The sequence below is a fragment of the Mobula hypostoma genome, chromosome 5, assembly GCF_963921235.1.
Source record: "Mobula hypostoma chromosome 5, sMobHyp1.1, whole genome shotgun sequence".
Classification (NCBI taxonomy): domain Eukaryota; kingdom Metazoa; phylum Chordata; class Chondrichthyes; order Myliobatiformes; family Myliobatidae; genus Mobula; species Mobula hypostoma.
In genome coordinates, this window is record NC_086101.1 from 113,559,583 (window position 1) to 113,580,530 (window position 20,948).

At 50.8% G+C, this 20,948-nt stretch overlaps 1 protein-coding gene across 1 annotated transcript in view; it reads left to right on the top strand.

Moving 5' to 3' along the window:
* LOC134346933 (multifunctional procollagen lysine hydroxylase and glycosyltransferase LH3-like) overlaps positions 1 to 20,948 on the top strand; it is a 107,863-nt gene that overhangs the window by 15,480 nt on the left and 71,435 nt on the right. The window contains exons 2-3 of the mRNA XM_063048807.1: positions 1,349 to 1,440; positions 10,908 to 11,044. Of these exons, the coding sequence (XP_062904877.1) occupies positions 1,349 to 1,440; positions 10,908 to 11,044 (229 nt within the window). The remainder of the gene's footprint in view (positions 1 to 1,348; positions 1,441 to 10,907; positions 11,045 to 20,948) is intronic.

A 20,948-nucleotide genomic window follows, 5' to 3' on the forward strand; every position in this document is an offset into this window, starting at 1 on the left:
ACCGTGGAGAGCATTCGAACCAGCTGCATCACTGTCTGGTATGGGGGGGAGAGGGGCGACTGCACAGGAAATAAGCTGCAGAGAGTTGTAAACTCAGTCCGCTCCATCATAGGCACTAGCTTCTGTCATTTCCAGGACACCTTCAAGGAGTGGTGCCTGGAAAAGGCGGCATCTATCATTAGGGACCCCCATCACCCAGGTCATGCCCTCTTCTCATTGTTACCATCAGGGAGGAGGTACAGGAGCCTGAAGGCACAAACACTCAACGATTCAGGAACTGCTTCTTCCCCTCTGCCATCTGATTTCTGAATGGACATTGAACCCATGAACTCTACCTCACTTTTTTAAAATTTCTGTTTTTGCACTGCTTATTTTCATATACTTACTGTAATTCTCAGTTTGTTTTATTCTGTATTGCATTGTACTGCCGCATTACAACAAATTTCACGACGTATGCCGGGGATATTAAACCCGATTGTGATTCTGATTTTCATTGCCCTGAATGAAAACGGCCAGTGTGGAAAATATCCTCTTTGTCACCCTGTCTACCCATGACGCCACTTTCAGGGAACCATGTACTCCTACTCCTAGGTCGAGGTGACACCGAGATGTGGTATCCGTCAAGGTCATGGTTGAGATGTAGTTGCTTTTCCAGGTTTGTCGGGGTGGATTTGACGGGGGTGGGGGGGAGTTAGATGTCAGGTTAGGGTTGAGGGACAAGGATGTGGTGGAATGAGGGGTCAGGACAGGGTCTGGGTCTCCACCGTGCATTCAAAGGCCAGTGGTGAGGGTGTGTGCTGAAAGAAATCCATAGTCAGGTGTCAAGCTGGGAGTCGAGCAAGGATGAATGTCGGTAGACCCCTCTCCTCACCCCCCAAGTCCGCGAGGCATTGGTGATCGGTGGATTCTGGGATTGGAGTTCCGTGCTGGCAGGAGGCATGAGGGCCGGTGACACCCTAGATACACGAGCTGGTGACACTGAGTTCAAGGCCTATTGTTTGTGGTCTTGTCATTAGTGAGCCTGGAGTTAGTGCCCTCATCCAGGGTCCTCATTCATCACCATTGGTGAGTCCCGAGGCTGATTGGCCAAAGCCCTGGCCCTGGGCCCCATGGCCAAAGCCCTGGCCCTGTGAGTCTATACAGGTCCATTGGGGAAGTCAAAGACCCAAAGTCTGTGAGTCTACAAGTTTGTTGGAGGCCCGAAGACAGTTGGAAGTGTGTGTGTGTGTGGTTATGGGTGGGTGGGAGTATTACGTATATGGGATGGTGTTTGATCCTTGGGGATGGGGGATGGTGTCCAGTTTCTGTGTGCTGATACTGATTTCACCTTTAACCCCGTCTCTCCCAGATAACTTGTTGGTGATCACTGTGGCAACCAGTGAGACTGAGGGCTTCAAACGTTTCATCCGGACTGCAAGGCATTTTAACTACACGGTCAAGGTGAGGGGAGATGGACAGAATTGTCCTCAGGGCAGCAGGGGTAGGTGTGTGGCATGGTGGCTGTAATCGGTGGGGGGGTGGAGATGGGGGCACATTCCCAGTCCCCACAGTTCCTGTTCCCCATCGGGCAAGGAGATCTGTGCTCTGTTGTCCTCACTTAGAACATTGACCAGAACAGTCCCCTCTGTGCCAGTCTGATCCCTTCTGCCTGTACGTGGTGCCCGTCTCTCCATTCCCTGTTGCTTTATGTGCCTGTGGAACTGCCCACAGTGTTGTACCAAGCTAATTAATCTAAAGTCACCAAATCCCTACTGCGTGCATCTCCTTTAAACTTTCCCACCCCACAAATCCATTGTATTTCTTCATTTCGAGATACAGCACAGTAACAGACCCCTACAGCACAACGAGCACATGCCAACCAATCACACCCTTTTGGCTAATTAACCTTGAGTAGTCAGGGCACGAAGGGATATAAGGAGAAGGCAGGAGACTGGGGCCAAGACAGAAATGGATCAGCCATGATGAAATAGCAGAGCAGACTCGATGGGCCAAATGGCCTAATTCTGCTCCTATATCTCATGGTCTTGCAGCCTAACCTATTAACCCATCTGTATGTCTTTTGAGTGAGTGAGGGCCTTCGTTGGTCAGGGTCAACCATGGATGTTACGTCCCAGCCGTCCGGATAAGCGAGCCTGGGCAGTACGATATGCAGAGCAAGCTGTTGCTCGTATAGCAAGCTCCCCCTCTCCACGCATCTGATGAACTCAAAGGAATGTCAGAGATCGATACAGTGTGGCACCAACAACATCACAGGAGTTTCCACTCAGCGCTGAACTCAACATAGGACTGCTTTAGGGATTCCAGCTCCAGAGTTTTCCCTGGGCGGTTTACTCCCAAAGCCTTCCCCATGATTGGCTATAGCCGCAAGGCAGCGGAGGTTTGAGATCAGAGTTTTCCATCTCCTAGATGAACTGCCAACCACGGCTGATGAGCCCCATCTGCCTGAAGTGACTGATTTTAAGGCGCCAGTAAGCCGCCTTTGCCCCTTCTCCACTCAGTAGAAAGCCACACATGAAGGCCAGGGGTTGGACTTCGTTGTCGGAGGCTATTTGAGATGCATGCCATTGGGAGCATTTAATAGGTAGTGGGAGCCTGTCCCCATTACCACCCCAGCTATAACCTCCTTAGGATCCTAAGTCTTTGGAATGTGTGAGGAAACTGAAGAAACCCACGCGGTCACAGGGAGAACGTGCAAACTCCTTACAGACAGTGGCAGAAATTGACCCGGCTGGTGCTGTAGTAGTGTTACACTGACTGCTGAGCTACTGGGCCACCCTCTGAGCTCAAATGCTACGCTCTCTGGAATTTGACACTTCTACCCTGGGAGAAAAGTCCTGTCTGCCTGCTCTATCTGTGCCTCTCTAATCTCTCAAGCTTCCATCAGCAGTCCCCTCAGTCTCCACCGGTCGAGAGAAGTATGTCCAGCCTCTTCTTTAGCTCAAACCCTCGTATCCAGGCAGTGTCGTGTCCTGCTGAACCTCTTCGGCAGCTTCTCCAAAGCCTTCACATCCTTCCTATAAATACAGTGTCCAGATCTGGTCAGTAGGAACAATAACTACTGTCTGCCTCGCAGTTGTGCCAAATGCACCCGATAACCTGGTAACCAGTTTGAGGTTTTATAAGGCATTGATCAGACCGCACTTGGAGTACTGTGAGCAGTTTTGGGCCCCATTATCTAAGCAAAGCAGTGTGCTGGTACTTGAGAGGATCCAGAGGAGGTTTACTAGAATGATCCCGGGAATGGAAGGGTTAAGGAATGAGGAGCGTTTGACGGCTCTGGTCCTCACTCTCAGGAGTTCAGAAGAATGAGGGGAGATCTCATTAGAACTTGCCAAATATTGAAAGGCCTAGACAGGGTGGACATGGAGAGTGTGTTTCCAGTAATACAGGAGTGGAGGGCCGGGGGGCACATCAAATACTTGTTACACCGATGGCAATTAGGGCAGCAATGAAGGTCCTCCATCTCCTGCCAGAGGGCACAGCCTCAGATTAAAAGGGCATCCCTTTAGAACAGAGATGAGGAGGAATTTCTTTAGCCAGAGAGTGGTGCATTTATTGCCACAGACGGCTGTAGAGGCCAAGTTATTGGATAATTACAGCAGAGGTTCTCAGTTAGTAAGGGTGTTAAAAGTCGCAGGGAGAAGACAGGAGAATGGGGTTGAGAGGGATGATAAGCAGGCATGCTGGAATGGCAAAGCAGGCTTGATGGGCTGAATGGCCTCATTCTTGTGTCATATAGCCTCAGCTTGGCTGGATAATCCTCGACACCGTGGGGCAGAAACGGAGGTGGTCGGTGGGGTGTTCAATGGCTGTTGTCTGTGCGGAGTTTGCATGTTCTCCCTTGTGGCCACCTTGACCTCCTCCCACGTCCTAATGACACGCGGGGTCAGTGGGTTAACTGTCTGCAGTGGGTGGAATCTGAGGGTAGCTGATGGGCGAATGAAATGGGATCCGTGGGAATGGGTGGTTAATGGTCAGACTTTGGCCTGGTTCAAAGTCCAAAGTTCAAAGTAAATTTTATGATCAAAGTACATACATGTCTCCACATACAACCCTGAGATTCATTTTCCTGCAGGCATACTCAACAAATCTATTTTTTTTTTCAATAGTCTGTGATCCAGTAGGGTTGGTCGGTACTATCTGAGGGGAATAATGATCATAGTGATTTTTGGCAAGGTATACGTCTATAGAGTTAGAAAATATGTGATAGCATTGTACCAGTGGTAGCTTTATGTGTTTTTATAGGCATCCGTTAGTCTCGTGAGACCATGGATTTGTGCCTTGGAAGGTTTCCAGGGCGCAGGCCTGGGCAAGGTTATATGGAAGACTGCCAGTTTCTTGTGCTGCAAGTCTCCCCTCTCCATGCCACTGATGTTGTCCAAGGGAAGGGCACTAGGGCCAATACAGCTTGGCACTGGTGTCGTCGCAGAGCAATGTGTGGTTAAGTGCCTTGCTCAAGGATAGAACACGTTGCCTCAGCTGAGGCTCGAGCTAGCGACTTTCAGATCACTAGACCGATGCCTTAACCCCTTGGCCACGTGCCAACACAGCTTTATGTCTGCTATCATGCATTTTATAACACTACCCTAAAATAAGCATTTCTGAAAAGTGGTCAATATAAAGTACAACATACACATTCCACTTAGTGGTATTTTGTCATCAGTGATCCCTCAACATTGAAATTTGTCGCAATGATAGCTGAGTTCAAGCACTTTCATCAAATGTTGTTATAAAATTCTACATTGATAACTATGTCATTGGTGGCACTCGCAGTATAGTGCCTAATTTCATTAGAGTGAATCATTTCATATTTAGAAAAATATTTGTCTGTTGTTTATTTTGGAAAAGTCAATAAAAACTCTAGGACACATATAATCACATGGATTTGTGGAGAATTTATTCAGGAATTCAAATAAGTAATCACTTTTTGTATATATTCCATACTAACAACAGTACAGCAGAAAATGTTACCCCAGCCCCCAAAAGGATAAAAAACCTCATTTGGAGAGATTTCTGGAGTTTTATCAATGTCATGATATTCTCCATATTATCGTATCAAATCAAAACAATCAAGCTTCTGTTATAGCATATAGAATTACAGTGCAATAATTCAAATATGGGGTTCCACACAGCCATAACCGAGGCCCCATTTGGTTGTAAAATGAATATATTTAATCAAAGACTGCTTTCCATACTCTGTTTTCCATACTTTCATAACCTATTAATAATCATAATAATTTTCCAAGTCTTCCACATCTTCATCTGAACTTTCCACACTCTCTGAGGTGGATGCCTGGTTCTCACAGTCTGTCGGTCTATACATGTCAGTACACCTGAGGCCATTTGCAACACACATACATCTTGGGAGTGAACAGTTTTTTGGACAGTTACAGGCCAGTAGATCCCAGACGGCATTGAGTGCTGGCTGGCCTTCCATCCAGTGCACCACCAACTGTTCAGCTTCCTCTTCTCTCTCCATCTTCCATCCTCTGCCAACAGGGCTTGGCACTTGTGGGTCCTTCTCCAGACATCTTCTCCATATACCAGCCTCGTAGTTGGCTCGCTGTGCATGTTTTGTTAAGCAGTCCTTGCATGGTGAGAGTTGATGACTTTTGATTTCACCTTTTTTGGCACAGAAAAGGTGATACCTGAGCTCGTTGACCTTGGTGATCGATGCTTTTGGGGCATACAGGAGACATGTAAATACCTCCAGTTTGTCCATCAGTTCCGGAGAGAGGTCCCATTTCCTGACCCAACTCTAAGAATGTGTCCTGAGTTTCCCTGTTGCTGGTCAGAAGTTTTAGGGCACTTGTCTTCCCTTTACCTGCAAAAGCGCTTACAGTGTCACATCCTGTATATGCGTGCAACCCGATGAGAGCCCTACAAACCTCTATGCCAACAGTGGCAGCAACCTTCCTGATGTCTACAAGCCTTGTTCAGGTTCTAGTGCCACACTTCTGGTACAATGGGGCCTCAATCTTGTCACAAAATGCTAAAGACATGATAAAGACATCTGTGTCTTCTGAGCAGGTCACTACAGATTGATATCCCTCTCTTGTGGCATGGGCAGCATGGAGAAGTAGGCGGCCATCTGCTTCTTGTTGACACTGAAGAGCTAGCACCTCCTCACTGTCTTGAGATATGATTCTGTAACATTTGTCATTCACAGCTGCATACAGAATCTTCTCCTGTAGCTTTGCTCTGTACTCTGTCTTTCTCCATTCATGGACTATGAAGCTAATGAGACTTTTTGTTACTGACTTTGGTCAGGAAGCTCCTCCACTGCCTCACTATCTGTGTGCCTGTGATACCTTGCAACTCATGACCAATCTCTTCACCCCGTAGAGATCTTTCACTATTCTTGATAGAGTTCTAGACAGAAAGCTACCACCACTGTGATGCTATCACATATTTTCCAGCACTAGGGGTGTATACCTTGCCAAAAATCACTGTAAGAATTATTCTCCCCAGGTGGTACTGCTGGCCCAAGTTTGGGGTCCTGACTCACGGGCTACAATAAATAACACAAACATGAGATAATGAGATGAAGTGTGCTTAAAACGAGATCATTGATTGTGGAAACTTCTCAATGGAAGGGAAAGTGAGTGTAGTTATCCCATTTTGTTCAAGATGGTTGAGGGATAGGAACTGTTCTTGAACCTGGTGCTGTGAGTCCTGAGGCTCTTGTACCTTCCACCTGATGGCGGAGAAGAGGGAAGAGAGCATGGCCTGGGTGGTGGGGATCCCTGATGATGGATGTTGTTTTCCTACAGCGGTGTTTCATGTAGATGTGCTTGATGGTTGAACTACTCTCCGGTTTTACCCACTGTGGGCAGTTAACCACTGATGGACTGGGGCTAATACACTACCTGTAGTCGGATTTTCTGTTCAAAGGCTTTGGTGTTTGCATACCAGGCTGTGATGCAGCCAGCCAATACACTCTCCACCACATATCTGCGGAAGTTTGTCAGAGAGTCTGGGCTGTGTCTCTGCCAGGTTGTCAGCTCCAATGTGATTAATTACGTTGCTGTTTCAACACGTCGCTCTGTACGCAGCAGCACTGGAAGGCTCTGTACTGAGGAATGTGTGTAAACTACTCCTTGGAAACTTGAAAGCTTCCTCTTGGGCTTTTTCCTTCCCTGAATAGGTACCTGGGGTTGTTTCAGCACAGAGAGAGGTCATTTACTCCATCGAGTCTGTGTTGTCTCCTTGTTCCACTTGCCCACCCCACCCCCACTCTTTCCCCGTTATCCTGTAAGTTTACCTTCCCTCGGTTTCCCCCTGATTTGCTCCCCTACCCCTACAAAGATCCACTTCCTGAAGTTTTATCTACTCATAGAAAACTACAGCACAGAAACAGGCCCTTCGGCCAGTCCGGTCTGTGCCGATCCATTCAAACTGCCTACTGCCGTTGACCTGCAGCAGGACCATAACCTCCTTACCCCTACCTTCCACGTACCTATCCAGTACCTATTAAGTGTTGAAATCGAGCTCGCGTGCACCACTTGTGCCAGGAGCTCATTCCACACTCTCACCACCCTCTAAGTGAAGAAGTTTCCCCTCATGTTCCTTTAAACATTTTCACCTTTCACCCTTAACCCATGACCTCCAATTGTGCCATCCTCAGTGGAAAAAGCCTGCTTGCACTCACCCTATCTGTACCCTTCATAATTTTGTATACCTCTGTCAAATCTCCTCACTATCTTCTACATTCCAAGGAATAAAGTCCTAACCTATTCAGTCTTTCTTTATAACTCAAGTCCTCCAGACCCAGCAACGTCTTTGTAAATTTTCTCTGTACTCTATATGTACTTTGTATCTTTTGGCCAACATTTTAGGCCAGTTCCTCCTGGGTGATTTGCTGGTGAGAACTTCCCTTCTGACCTGTCCAAAGCCCTTATGCTCTTCACACCCTCTCTCCAACCTTTGGCACCTAGAAGAGCTGTCTCCATCTCTCCGATCTAAGGCCAAAATCCATCGCATCTGGAAATGTTCTGGTCACTGCTTTCTCTCCCTATCTCCAAGACCTTTCCCACCCTTCCCAAAGTGCAAGGAGTAGAATTGGGCATAATACTCCAGCCCTGGTTTGACAGCTGTTTTATTTTGGTGATTAAAAATCACAGTTGGAATTAATATCACTGTCCTATGATGTGAAATTAGTTGTTTTGCGGCAGCAGTACAATGAAAAGACATAAAGTTAGTGCAAATTATAAAATAAGTCAACGTTCAAAGCAAATTTATTATCAAACTGCAGATATGACTCCCAGGAACTTGGTAAAGAAGTAAAGAAGACATTTGACTTGCAGGCCTCCATCAATCAGAAATCGGTGAGGCTGCACGTGCAGTATTGTGTACCATAATGGTCAGCCTGTTATAGGAAAGACATTATTAAGCTAGAAAGAGTGCAGAAAAGGTTTATCAGGGTGATGTCTGGACTTGAGGATCTGAGTTACAATTGAGGCTGGGTAAACCTGGACCTTATTCCCTGGGATGATCACGAGGGGGATAGGCAGTATCAGAGTATCTGGCCTTTTCCCGCAGAAGGGTTGCTAAAAACGAGAGGGCATTGGTTTAAGAGCAGAGGTGAGAGATTTAAAGGGATATTGGGAGCAGCTTTCTTCATGCAAAGGACGGGGCATAGGGGTGGCGTGGTAGTGTAGTGATTAGCACAGCGCCTTACAGGATCCTGTAAGGAGTTTGTACGTTCTCCCTGTGACCGCGCGGGTTTCCTCCGGGCACTCCGGTTTCCACCCACAGTCCAAAGACGTAATGGTTGGTAGATTAATTGGTCATTATAAATTGTCCCGTGATTAGGCGCTGGTTAAATCGAGGGTGTTGGCCAGCTCCTTATGTCAATAGATAAATAAATGGGAATATACCTCCTGAGATGCATTTCCTTGCGGGCATTCACAGTAAATACTAGAAACACAATAGAATCAGTGAAAGACCACACCCAACAGGATGGACAGACACCAGTCTACAAAAGACAACAAACTGTACAAATACAAAAAGGAAAAAAAGTAATGATAAATAAATAAGCAATAAATTTGGAGATCTTGAAATGAAGAGTGCCTAAAAGTGAGTCCGTAGATGGTGAGAGTAAATAGTGCGGAAAAAGAAGGAATAAGAAAGTAGTGTCCAATGTCCATTCAGAAGTCAGATGGCAGAGGGGAAGAAGCTGTTCCTGAATCGTTGAGTGTGTGTCGTCAGGCTTCTGTACCTCCTTCCTGATGGTAGCAATGAGAACAGAGCATGTCCTGGGTGATGGGGGCCCTTCATGATGGATGCTGCCTTTTTGAGGCATCGCTCCTCGAACATGTCCTGGATACTATGGAGGCTAGTGGCCAAGATGGAGCTGAGTGAGTTTACAACTCTCTGCAGCTTATTTCCATCCTGTGTAGTAGCCCAGCTCCCCTGCCCCCCCGCATACCAGGTGATGATGCAACCAGTTAGAATGCTGTCCACAGTACATCTGTAGAAATTTGCAACCGTTTTTGATGATGTTCCCAATCTCCTCAAACTCCTAATGGAATACGGTTTTATTCATGTGATTTTATTAATAAAAGGAACTTGCGTAAGTAAGCAACAGGACTCATCCTTTACCGTAAAAAAAAAGTCTAGAATTATTACTAATTGATAATCTCTGTTCAAAATTACCATGGTATGCCAGAAATGTTTTTAGAAAATTATTACCCGTTTCAGCACTCAATATCAAAAAAAAGTTCACCTCCCTTGCTGAAGGGAGAGGAGAGAATTCCAAAGATTCCTGATTTTGTTTTTTTGTTGGGGGGGAGGTTTCTCCTCATTGTAAGACATTTTTCTTTATACTTTGAGAGAGACCCCCCCCCCAGACAGAGAGGAAATATTCCTGTGCGCTGGCCGCTTCCACCCCCATCACAATCACACACGCAAAGGTTTTGACGAGATCAGTCTCCATCTCCTCAGCACGGTGAGGTTTTCTTCTTTTGCCCATTACGTCACTGGTGTTTAGGCCAGCAGTGAAGGTCCTCCATCTCCAGCAACGTTCATGGCTTCCTTCATCATGTCAGTAGCTTTCTCTCGATTTTCACTAGTGTCACTCAGATGTAGAAAGATTCTTCATTGCTGTTTCTGTAACAATATTGTTTGACCAGTCAGGGTTGTTAGCCCTGAGCTGAACCCCTGAACCTGGAGGACTGGTGGACCACTCCTAGTCTGGCCTCTACCCTTTGACCTATTTGACATGAGTGATGCTACCAAAAGTCAAAGCATATAAAGCCCTGACTGCAGCCCACGAGTCTTCTCAGTGACATTGAGGCACGCAAGCCTCTGTGTGTCAATGAGGACAAGGTTGTGGTCAGTTGGCAGTTCCATCTGGCATAGGAACAGAATTAGGCTATTCAGCCCATTGTGTCTGCTCTGCTATTCCATCATGACTGATTAAACCACCAGGTTCAAGAGCTGTTACTACCCCACAAACATCAGGCTCTTGAAGTAAAGGGAATAACTACACTCACTTATCCATCCATTGCGGACTCCTTTATCTCATTATCTCATGTTCTTGTTATTTATTGCTATTTATTTATATTTACATTTGCACAGTTTGTTGTCTTCAGCACTCTGGATGATCTTTCATTGAGCCTGTTACAGTTACTATTCTACAGATTTGCTGAGTATGCCCACAGGAAAATGAACCTCAGGGTTGCACATGGTGACGTATATATACTTTGATAATAAAATTTACTTTGAACTTTACTAGCCCAGTCGGCCCCTTTCTGCTGCCTTCTCCCGCCAATCTTTGATGCCCTGACTAATCAAGAACCTATCGATCTGGGTGTTAACATACCCACGCGGCTGGTGCAGGCGCATGTTGGCCTGGGGGATCCATGCATTTGGTTTGAGGAGGGTGGCTTTCTTTGCTGTTCCAGGTGCTGGGTCTGGGCGAAGAATGGAAGGGAGGGGACGTGGCACGAACGGTGGGAGGTGGCCAGAAGGTCCGATGGTTGAAAAAGGAGCTGGAGAGGCACGCAGACAAGGAAGACCTCATCGTCATGTTTGTTGACAGGTAGGGCTGCGGCGGTGCCTGAGTGTGTGGTCAGGTGGCCTTTCCCTGGGTGACTTCCCCCACCCTGGGGTGGGATGGGTGTTGCAATCAGGCACGAAGGGGAAACTTCAAATCGTCAGCGGCGGGTGTGTGATGAATTGGTGGGTCTGAACCTCTCCCCTCAGGGCCTTGGGGCATAAACAACCAGCAAAAGGGTGAAGGAAGTTTAGAAGGGCAGAGTCACAATGTGGGCATCACCAACCTCATTATGTGCCGTGTCGTATGATGTGGGCGATCATGGTCTTCGACCGTGATTGTTCTTGGCAAATTTTTCTGCAGAAGTGGTTTGCCATTGTCTGCTTCTGGGCAGTGTCTTTACAAGACGGGTGACCCCGGCCGTTATCAATACTCTTCAGAGATTGTCTGCCTGGCGTCAGTGGTCACGTAACCAGGACTTGTGATCTGCACCGGCTGCTCATACGACCATCCACCACCTGCTCCCATGGCTTCATGTGACCCTGATCGGTGGGGTGGGGGTGCTAAGCAGGTGCTACACCTTGCCCAAGGGTGACCTGCAGGCTAGCGGAGAGAGGGAGCACCTTACACCTCCTTTGGTAGAGACATAACTCCATCCTGCCACCCAACGTGGGCAAATAGGCCACAGAAAGTCAGTACTGCTGCGGTGGGTCAAAGGGTCTGTTTCTGTGTTGTGCAACTCTCGGCACTGAGGGGATTGACAACGGATTTGTGGGGCTGGGGACGGCGTTGGAGTTCGGTGTAAACTATCCCACTTTAAAGTCAAGTTTATTGTCATCTGCAGAAATTCATGTGTGACCAGGTGCAGCAGCACCACAGGCACACAGTACCAGGAAAGCGGCATTCACAAGGAAAACCATGAACTGAACAAATTATAACACAAACAATGGAATTAGTACAAAATAAACAATCCAATGGAGTCCAAAGTGGTCACCGTGTTGCTCTACTGAGGTAGTGATTAGGGTTTTGCAGGTTAATTCGGGAACCAAATGGTTGAAGGGAAGTAGTTGTTCCTGAACCTGATGGTATGGGACTTCAGCTGTGATGGGATAGTGTAGAGGGAGCTTCACTCTGTGTCTGACCCCGGGAGTGTGAGATGGGACAGTGTAGAGGGAGCTTCACTCTGTGTCTGACCCTGGGAGTGTGTGATGGGACAGTGTAGAGAGAGCTTCACTCTGTGTCTGACCCTGGGAGTGTCTGATGGGACAGTGTAGAGGGAGCTTCACTCTGTGTCTGACCCTGGGAGTGAGTGATGGGACAGTGTAGAGGGAGCTTCACTCTGTGTCTGACCCTGGGAGTGTCTGATGGGACAGTGTAGAGGGAGCTTCACTCTGTGTCTGACTCTGGGAGTGTGTGATGGGACAGTGTAGAGGGAGCTTCACTCTGTGTCTGACCCTGGGAGTGTGTGATGGGACAGTGTAGAGGGAGCTTCACTCTGTGTCTGACCCTGGGAGTGTGCGATGGGACAGTGTAGAGGGAGTTTCACTCTGTGTCTGACCCTGGGAGTGAGTGATGGGACAGTGTAGAGGGAGCTTCACTCTGTGTCTGACCCTGGGAGTGTGTGATGGGACAGTGTAGAGGGAGCTTCACTCTGTGTCTGACCCTGGGAGTGTGCGATGGGACAGTGTAGAGGGAGTTTCACTCTGTGTCTGACCCTGGGAGTGAGTGATGGGACAGTGTAGAGGGAGCTTCACTCTGTGTCTGACCCTGGGAGTGTGTGATGGGACAGTGTAGAGGGAGCTTCACTCTGTGTCTGACCCTGGGAGTGTGCGATGGGACAGTGTAGAGGGAGCTTCACTCTGTGTCTGACCCTTTTTTTTTAAACAAAATTGTTTATTACAAATGTCGGTGCTATACAATATTTACAAACCCAGTGACTAACACATTTACTACACTACAAACAGACCCAATACATGTTAAACCAATATATTACCATCCTCATCAATGATGGCATTTACACCCCGCGGAGCCCAACGGTCCCGGAACACCTCTACGGTCGCCGTGGACTGTGCGTATTCCTTTTCAATGTTCACCTGGGCACGAACATACCCCCTAAACATAGCCAGGCAGTCCGCCCGGGGAGAACCTCCTGCCACCCTTTTTCAGGAGCCACGGATGGCAATTTTCGCCAGCCCCAGGAGCAAGTTGACAAGGACATCCTCATCCCTCTGTGCCCCCCTCCTTACTGGATGACCATAAATGAATAGGGTGGGACTGAAATGCAACCAGAAGGCGAGAAGCAGCCCACGCAAATACGCGAAAAGGGGCTGCAGCCTCACACACTCCACGTACATATGGTACACGGTATCCTCCAGCCCGCAGAAGTGACACGCGGCTGGGAGATCCGTGTACAGACTAAAGAACTTATTGCAGGGCACCGCTTTATGCAGCACCCTCCAGCCGAGATCCCCAAGGTGCATGGGAAGGACTCGCTTGTAAAGGGACTTCCATTGGGGACCCCCCTCACCTCCAGGTGGAAAGACCGACCGCCATGGCGTGTCGGGACGGTGGACAAGGGCTAGGAAGTGGAGGGTGTGGAGCAGCAGCCCATAAAGGTACCTCCTGCCTGCATCCCTGAATGGGATTGTGGGTGTCGATGAAAGACGGCTCCAGTTGTGTGGATTCGTCTCTCGGGTAAGGCTACGGGGCCTGGGCCCGACGAGCAGCTCAGCTTGAGTCGATCCGCACACCTGAGCCGTACCGACATCCGTTGAGGCAGGGCAAGGGTCGGCCAGGACCCCGCCCTCTGCCAGAGGAGGGGATTCCCGGCCTGAGGCAACCATGTTCCAGACTCTCAGTAGGTCCTGATAGAAGCCGGGCAGCCTCTGCAAAGCAGCACGGCTGATGCCCGCCGGTGGTAGCTGCATATCTTCGTGAAGACGGCAGCCCCTCCGGAGGAAGAAAGTCGCCAACATGTGCCACCTGGGAGGGTGCTCGGCGTACAGGAATCTCTGCAGAGTCCTGAGGCGGAGAGCCACCAGTCGTGTGCGTACACACACCAGCGACTGTCCGCCCTCTCCTACTGGGAGACTCAGAACCGCTGCAGAGACCCAGTGTTTCCTGTTTCCCCAGAAGAAGTCCACTAGCTTCCTCTGCATTCTTGCGACAAAAGGGGCAGGGGGGGCCAAGGTGACCATCTGGTACCACAACATGGAGGCTACCAGCTGGTTTATGACCACCACCCTGCCTCGATAGGAAAGCACCCTGAGAAGACCTGACCAGCGCCCCAGCCGGGCCATGACCTTTGTCTCCAGGTCCTGCCAGTTCGCCAGCCAGGTCTCCCCAGAAGGACTCAGGTAAACTCCCAGATAGAGAAGACGTCTGGTGCTCCACTCAAAAGCTCTCATCTCCGGCAGGGAGTCCACCTGCCACTGGCCTACTAAGAGTCCGGAACATTTCGCCCAGTTGATCCTCGTGGAGGATGCTGCCGAGAAAACATCTTGGCACTCGCGCATCCTCCGCAGGTCACAGGGGTCTGTCATCATGATGAGTACGTCATCGGCGTAGGCCGAGAGGACGACCTCCATGTCCGGTTCGCGCAGAACCAGACCTGTCAGCCTTCTCCGAAGAAGGCCGAGGAATGGCTCGACACAGATTGCATACAGTTGACCGGACATGGGGCACCCTTGACGCACTCCTCTTCGGAAATGGATAGGTCCTGTCAATGATCCGTTAATCTTAACTAAGCACTCTGCGGCAGAGTACAGGCGCCGAACTCGGGCCACAAAGTGTGGTCCGAGCCCAAAAGCCTGCAGGGTGCCCACCAGGAAACTGTGGTCCACCCAGTCAAATGCCTTCTCCTGGTCAAGAGAAAGAAACGCTGCCGGGGTCCCAGTCTCCTGGAGTAGGTGGATCAGGTCCCGTACTAGGTGGACATTGTCCTGGATGGAGCGGCCCGGGACTGTGTAAGATTGGTCAGGATGGACCACCTGTCCAATTACCGAACCCAGACGGTTGGCCATTGCCCGGGCGAAGATCTTGTAGTCCGCGCACAAGAGGGAGACCGGCCGCCGGTTCTTTAGCAGGCGGAGGTCTCCCTTCTTGGGCAGTAGGACCACAACAGCTCTTCGCCATGAGAGGGACATTTCTCCGGTGGCTAGGCTCTCCCCTAGGACAAGGCTGCAATCATCCCCCAGGACATCCCAAAAAGCCTGATAAAACTCAACACTCAGTCCATCCAAACCAGGGGACTTGCCCCTCCAGAGTTGCCGAAGGGCAGTGGACAGCTCCTCCCGAGTCAGGGGGGCGTCCAGGCGCACTGCGTCCTCTGGGCTGACCTTAGGCAAATCCTTCCAGACCTCACTACACGCCTCCGCATTTGACGGATCAGGCGAGAATAAGGACCGATAGAATGAACGGACTTCGTTGTTAATTCCTTCGGGGTCCGTGATGGAGGAGCCATCGGCAGCCAGCAACTCCACTAGCTGCTTTTGAACTCCCCGCCACCTCTCCAACGAGTCGAAGAAGGGTGAGCCACGGTCCAAATCCTGCAGCATTTGGATCCGTGACCTCACGTACGCATCTCAGGACTGATGGAGCTGCGTCCTTCTTCTCCTGGTATTCCTGCCACAGCTGCTGGTCTCCAGCGGTCGGACCGAGGCGGGACTCCAGGTCAAGCAACGCTCTCTCAAGCCGCTCAACCTCAGAGCCCCGCCTCTTTGTCGACCCCCTAGTGTACTCCCGACATAAAAACCGGATGTGGGCTTTGCCCACATCCCACCACAGCTGTAGGGAGCAGAACTCTCTCCGCCTCTCCTTCCAGGAGACCCAGAACGCTCGGAACGAATCCCGGAATTGGCTGTCCTCCAGCAGCCGGTTGTTAAAATGCCAATACCCGGATCCCACCTGAGAGTGTAGTGGAATAAATTCCATCCACACAAGGTGATGATCCGAGCACGACACTGGCCGCATGGAGGACGCCGACATGCGGGAGACGTAGGCCCGAGAGATGTACATGCGGTCTATCCTGGAACCTCCTTCTCTAGACCTTCTCGAGAAGGCGCTAGAGTCGGGGTGAAGATTCCGCCAGCTGTCCACCAAGTCAAAGGAGCCGACTAGCTCCTTTAACTTTTTTGCTGATGCTGGGTCGCGTTGGAGGCCCGAATGGTCCTCCGCCTGGAGGGTACAATTGAAGTCTCCCCCGAGGATGACGCAGTCCCCAAGATCGATGGAGCTCAGCAGGGTGGACAGCTGGCAGAATAGGCGCGTCTGCATCACACCGCGCCTGGGAGCGTACACATTGATAAAATGCAATGGTACGCCATCCAGGCGCACAGCCAGGTGGAGCAGACGGCCGGGCACAACGTCCTGGACCCTTTCAATTACTGGCTGGAAGGTCGGGGCCAACAGGATCGCCACCCCGCTAGAAATGGAGCTGAGGTGGCTCATGTAGACCCCGCCCCGCCACTCCAGGAGCCAAGCAGACTCGTCCCCAGGGATGGTATGGGTTTTCTGCAGGAAACTCACCGTATACCGCCCATCCCTGAGGACTGAGAGATTGTTATGCCTGCGAAGAGGACCCCTGCTGCCGTTTACATTGAGACTAGCTATGGTGGGAGCACACTAGGCCTCAGCAGCTGTGCCCATTTCGGTGAGAGCGGAGGTGCCCTCTACCACACTGTCCCGAAAGAAAGCAAGAATACTTTTTGCCTTCCGGGCTCGAGCGGTACCAGCGACACCCTGTGACCCACCATCCCCCGTTGGAGCCCTCTGATGTCCCTTACTAGGTCATCTAGGAAAGATTTTAGTTGCCGTCTGTCGTTCCCCGACACCGCATTCCTCTTCCCCTTTCCCTTCCGTCTGAGGATGACTCTCAGGGACTTCACCAGCCTCGGCATGATGGGCCAGTGAAGTGAGGCTAGTTGAGGCCGGTGCTTGGCACCCTCAGAGGTGAGAATGAAATGCTTAATTTCCTCTACAGGTGTCAATGGGGATTTCTCAGGAGGGGTGAGGATGTCCATTGTTTCACTATCGAAGGAGTCCCCCTCCAACCCGTCACTGCAGACAGAATCCCCATCAGCCTCCCCGCATGTTCCAATAGATGGTCGCGCTTGTGACCCACACCGCGCAGCGGGCACCTCGCTCTTACCTGCCCGCTCCACCGTCGCATCAGCCTCATCCACATTTGCGACAGTGGAGGGATAATCCCCAGGGACTCCCTGCAAGTCATTTATTGCTGGGGTCGACGTGCCTAGAATATCGTCCTCCCCAGGGGGCAGGTATAGAGGGGAACCCAGCACCTTTGGTCCATGGGATTCACAAGCAGCCTGATGCTGAGAATGAGAGAGCTTTGTCTCGTCTCCCCTTACACTATTCGATACATTTGCCTCCAGGGAGGCGCTGACTTGTAGGTCCTGGGTGGAGGCCTCCAGGGCTGCCTCATTTGTGCAAACAGGGCTATCACAAGCTTTCTGTACAACCACACCAGCTACCCCAGGACTGGTGGCTACATCTGGGGACTCAGGTTTGGAACTAACATCTGCCCGGATTCCCACCCCTTCCTGGGACTTCCCCGCATCTACATCCCCTGCCCTCTTGCGGGAACGTTCCCTTCTCCTCTTCACGCTGGAGGAGCACACAGGTGCAGGCTTCACCGATGGGGTGGTGCTCTCTGTTTCCATCGCCCCGTCTGCTTGCGCACCTCCCCGAGCCCCACGCTCCACTTCAGGCGAAATGGGCGTGAGCTCTGCGGCCTCAGAGGCCGGCTTCTTAGGCTGTTTGGATTTCTTCTTTGCCTTCTTACTCTGCACAGACTCCACCCCGTCCCCCACCTGAGCCACAGGGAGAGGAGCAGGGACCGACCCAACCGTAGGAGTAGGGATAGGGGTAGGGGCAGGGTAAGGGGCTGGGGCAGGATAAGGGGCGGGGGCAGGGTCAGATGCAGGCGCAGGCGCACGTGCAGGAGTAGGATCAGGGGCAGAGGTAGCTGGGGCACTGGTGCCCGAAGTGGGCTCCCTCGGGTTCCGGGTGGTAGGACAGTCCCTCCAAAAGTGCCCCACCTCCCTGCACGCATGGCACTGTGGGCGCTCGGAGCTCCAGTACACCTGATAATCTACTCCCTCGTGCCGGACAGTAAACCGTCCCTCAACATCGTCCTCCCTTTCCAGCTGCATGAATACCTGATGCCGGAAAGAGATTACGGTGCGGAGGGTGCGTCTCTTAAATTTGTGTCAGATGGCAGTGATCTCCGACCTTACTTGCCCTAAACAGGCCAGTGGGGGAAGCAGATCCTCATTCGGAATGAAAGGCTTAACATGCCCAAGCACGATACGTTGCGTGGGGGCCATCACCAGCTCCATAGGTAAAAAGATGTTGTCTACCGTGACTCCCCTGCTTAGGGCCCGGTGCACTAGCTCTTCATTCGCCAGATAGAACACCGCCTTTCTGAACTCCTTTTCGGTGGCCAGAATACCACCTTTCCCCACCAGGTCCTCCATTGCCTCCGTACACTTTTCTAGTGTCATTCCAGGGCGCAAAATACATTGCACCCCGCGTTCCACCTTCACCGACTGGAACAGGGCGTTGTCTGAGGCCGGGGAGGCAGCCGCCCTTGCGTAACTCCCCGAAGGCCTGCGACTCCCTGGAGACCAGTCCGGCATGCTGGCGCTCTTTCCAGTCCGAGAATCTTACAGCGGTGCCGGTTAGAAGTCCTGGAGCGAATCGACTAACTGGCTGGAAAAGTTTGCAGTCGACAGTTCCTCGCTGGCTCGGCGCCAGGAAAGGCTCCGTCGGACTTGCAGAGACCCAGGCCGGGAGAGGTCGAAACGTCCTTTCAAATGCTCCGGCTCCGACACCGGATGAAAATCAGGAAGATAAAGGAGGAGGAACGTTGCCCCGATGTCAATGGGGGGAACGACGGCGTTTGCCTCCGGTTTTGGAGTGCACCGGCTTCCTGGCGAGTTGCCAGCGGCCGCAGCTGGGAGCTACGCAGTTAGCAGCCGCCAACAAACTCAGTCCAAACTGGCAGTAAAACTCCACACCGAGCTTCCACACAAACGCCGTCACTCACTCAGTTGTCCAAGAGACTTTTAGAGCCACCTCCAAAGTATTCCACGAACTTTATCCAATAGTTTTGCCTCGATTTCTCCCAGCTCGGTCAGCACAGCTCCTCTCTGTGTCTGACCCCGGGAGTGTGTGATGGGACAGTGTAGAGGGAGCTTCACTTTGTGTCTGACCCTGGGAGTGTGTGATGGGACAGTGTAGAAGGAGTCTCACCCTGTGTCTGACCCTGGGAGTGTGTGATGGGACAGTGTGGAGGGAGCCTCACTCTGTGTCTGACCCTGGGTGTGTGTGATGGGACAGTGTAGAGGGAGCTTCACTCTGTGTCTGACCCTGGGAGTGTGTGATGGGACAGTGTGGAGGGAGCCTCACTCTGTGTCTGACCCTGGGTGTGTGTGATGGGACAGTGTAGAGGGAGCTTCACTCTGTGTCTGACCCTGGGAGTGTGTGATGGGACAGTGTAGAGGGAGCTTCACTCTGTGTCTGACCCTGGGACTGTGTGATGGGACAATGTAGAGGGAGTCTCACCCTGTGTCTGACCCTGGGAGTGTGTGATGGGACAGTGTAGAGGGAGCTTCACTCTGTGTCTGACCCTGGGAGTGTGTGATGGGACAGTGTAGAGGGAGCTTCACTCTGTGTCTGACCCTGGGAGTGTGTGATGGGACGGTGTAGAGGGAGCTTCACTCTGTGTCTGACCCTGGGAGTGTGTGATGGGACAGTGCGGGGGGAGCTTCACTCTGTGTCTGACCCTGGGAGTGTGTGATGGGACAGTGTAGAGGGAGCTTCACTCTGTGTCTGACCCTGGGAAGGTGTGACAGGTCAGTGTAGAGGGAGCTTCACTTTGTATCTAACTCGTGATGTATCAGCCCTGAGGGTGTGCATTGGTAACTTTTGGTGTGTAACCTGCTCTTGGCATGATGCTTATTTAAATTTCAAAGTTTGTGACCAGAACATCACAGACGCATGTCACATGCAAGTTCTTGATATGTTGAGAGTACCGTACATGTTTGAAGCCTGATTGAAAAGCCATTGCCAAGTAACGTGTCAGTTGTTTCATTGTACATCTGTACATGTGACAATGAAATATTATTTCCCATACAGATCGTTTGAGGTACAGTATTAATGTGAAAACTCATGGAATGCAGAATACAGTGTGTAAAAGGAAATCTAAAGAAGCCACCTTGGATATGCTTGAACATTGTTCAGAATTATGAGTGGAATGTTTGGCAGTGCTGTGGTGTGTGGTGCGATGGGGTCTGGGGTCTGATACAAGCCTGGCAGGTACATGGAAGAGTGGTGTCTCCCTGTCTCGCCAACACCCACCATGTCGTTGAACATTCTCTGTGAGGTGAGAACACACGAGATGTCTGCATGTGAAGAGTACAGAGGCTCGTACCGCATAAACATGGGTGCAAAGATCAGGGTAGTTCTAACCTGAAACTAGGCATGTGGTTGAGAGTAGAGCATTGCGGTTAGTTTGGGGACTGATACGGGTCTGTGGGAAGAGAGTGGGACAGTGAGATTAGTTTGGGGACTGATACAGGTCTGTGGGGAGAGAGTGGGACAGTGGGATTAATTTGGGGACTGATACAGGTCTGTGGGGAGAGAGTGGGACAGTGAGATTAGTTTGGGGACTGATACAGGTCTGTGGGGAGAGAGTGGGACAGTGGGATTAGTTTGGGGACTGATACAGGTCTGTGGGTAGAGAGTGGGGCAGTGGGATTAGTTTGGGGACTGATACAGGTCTGTGGGGAGAGAGTGGGACAGTGGGATTAGTTTGGGGACTGATTCAGGGCTGTGGGGAGAGAGTGGGACAGTGGGATTAGTGTGGGGACTGTTACAGGACTGTGGGGGGAGAGTGGGACAGTGGGATTAGTGTGGGGACTGATAC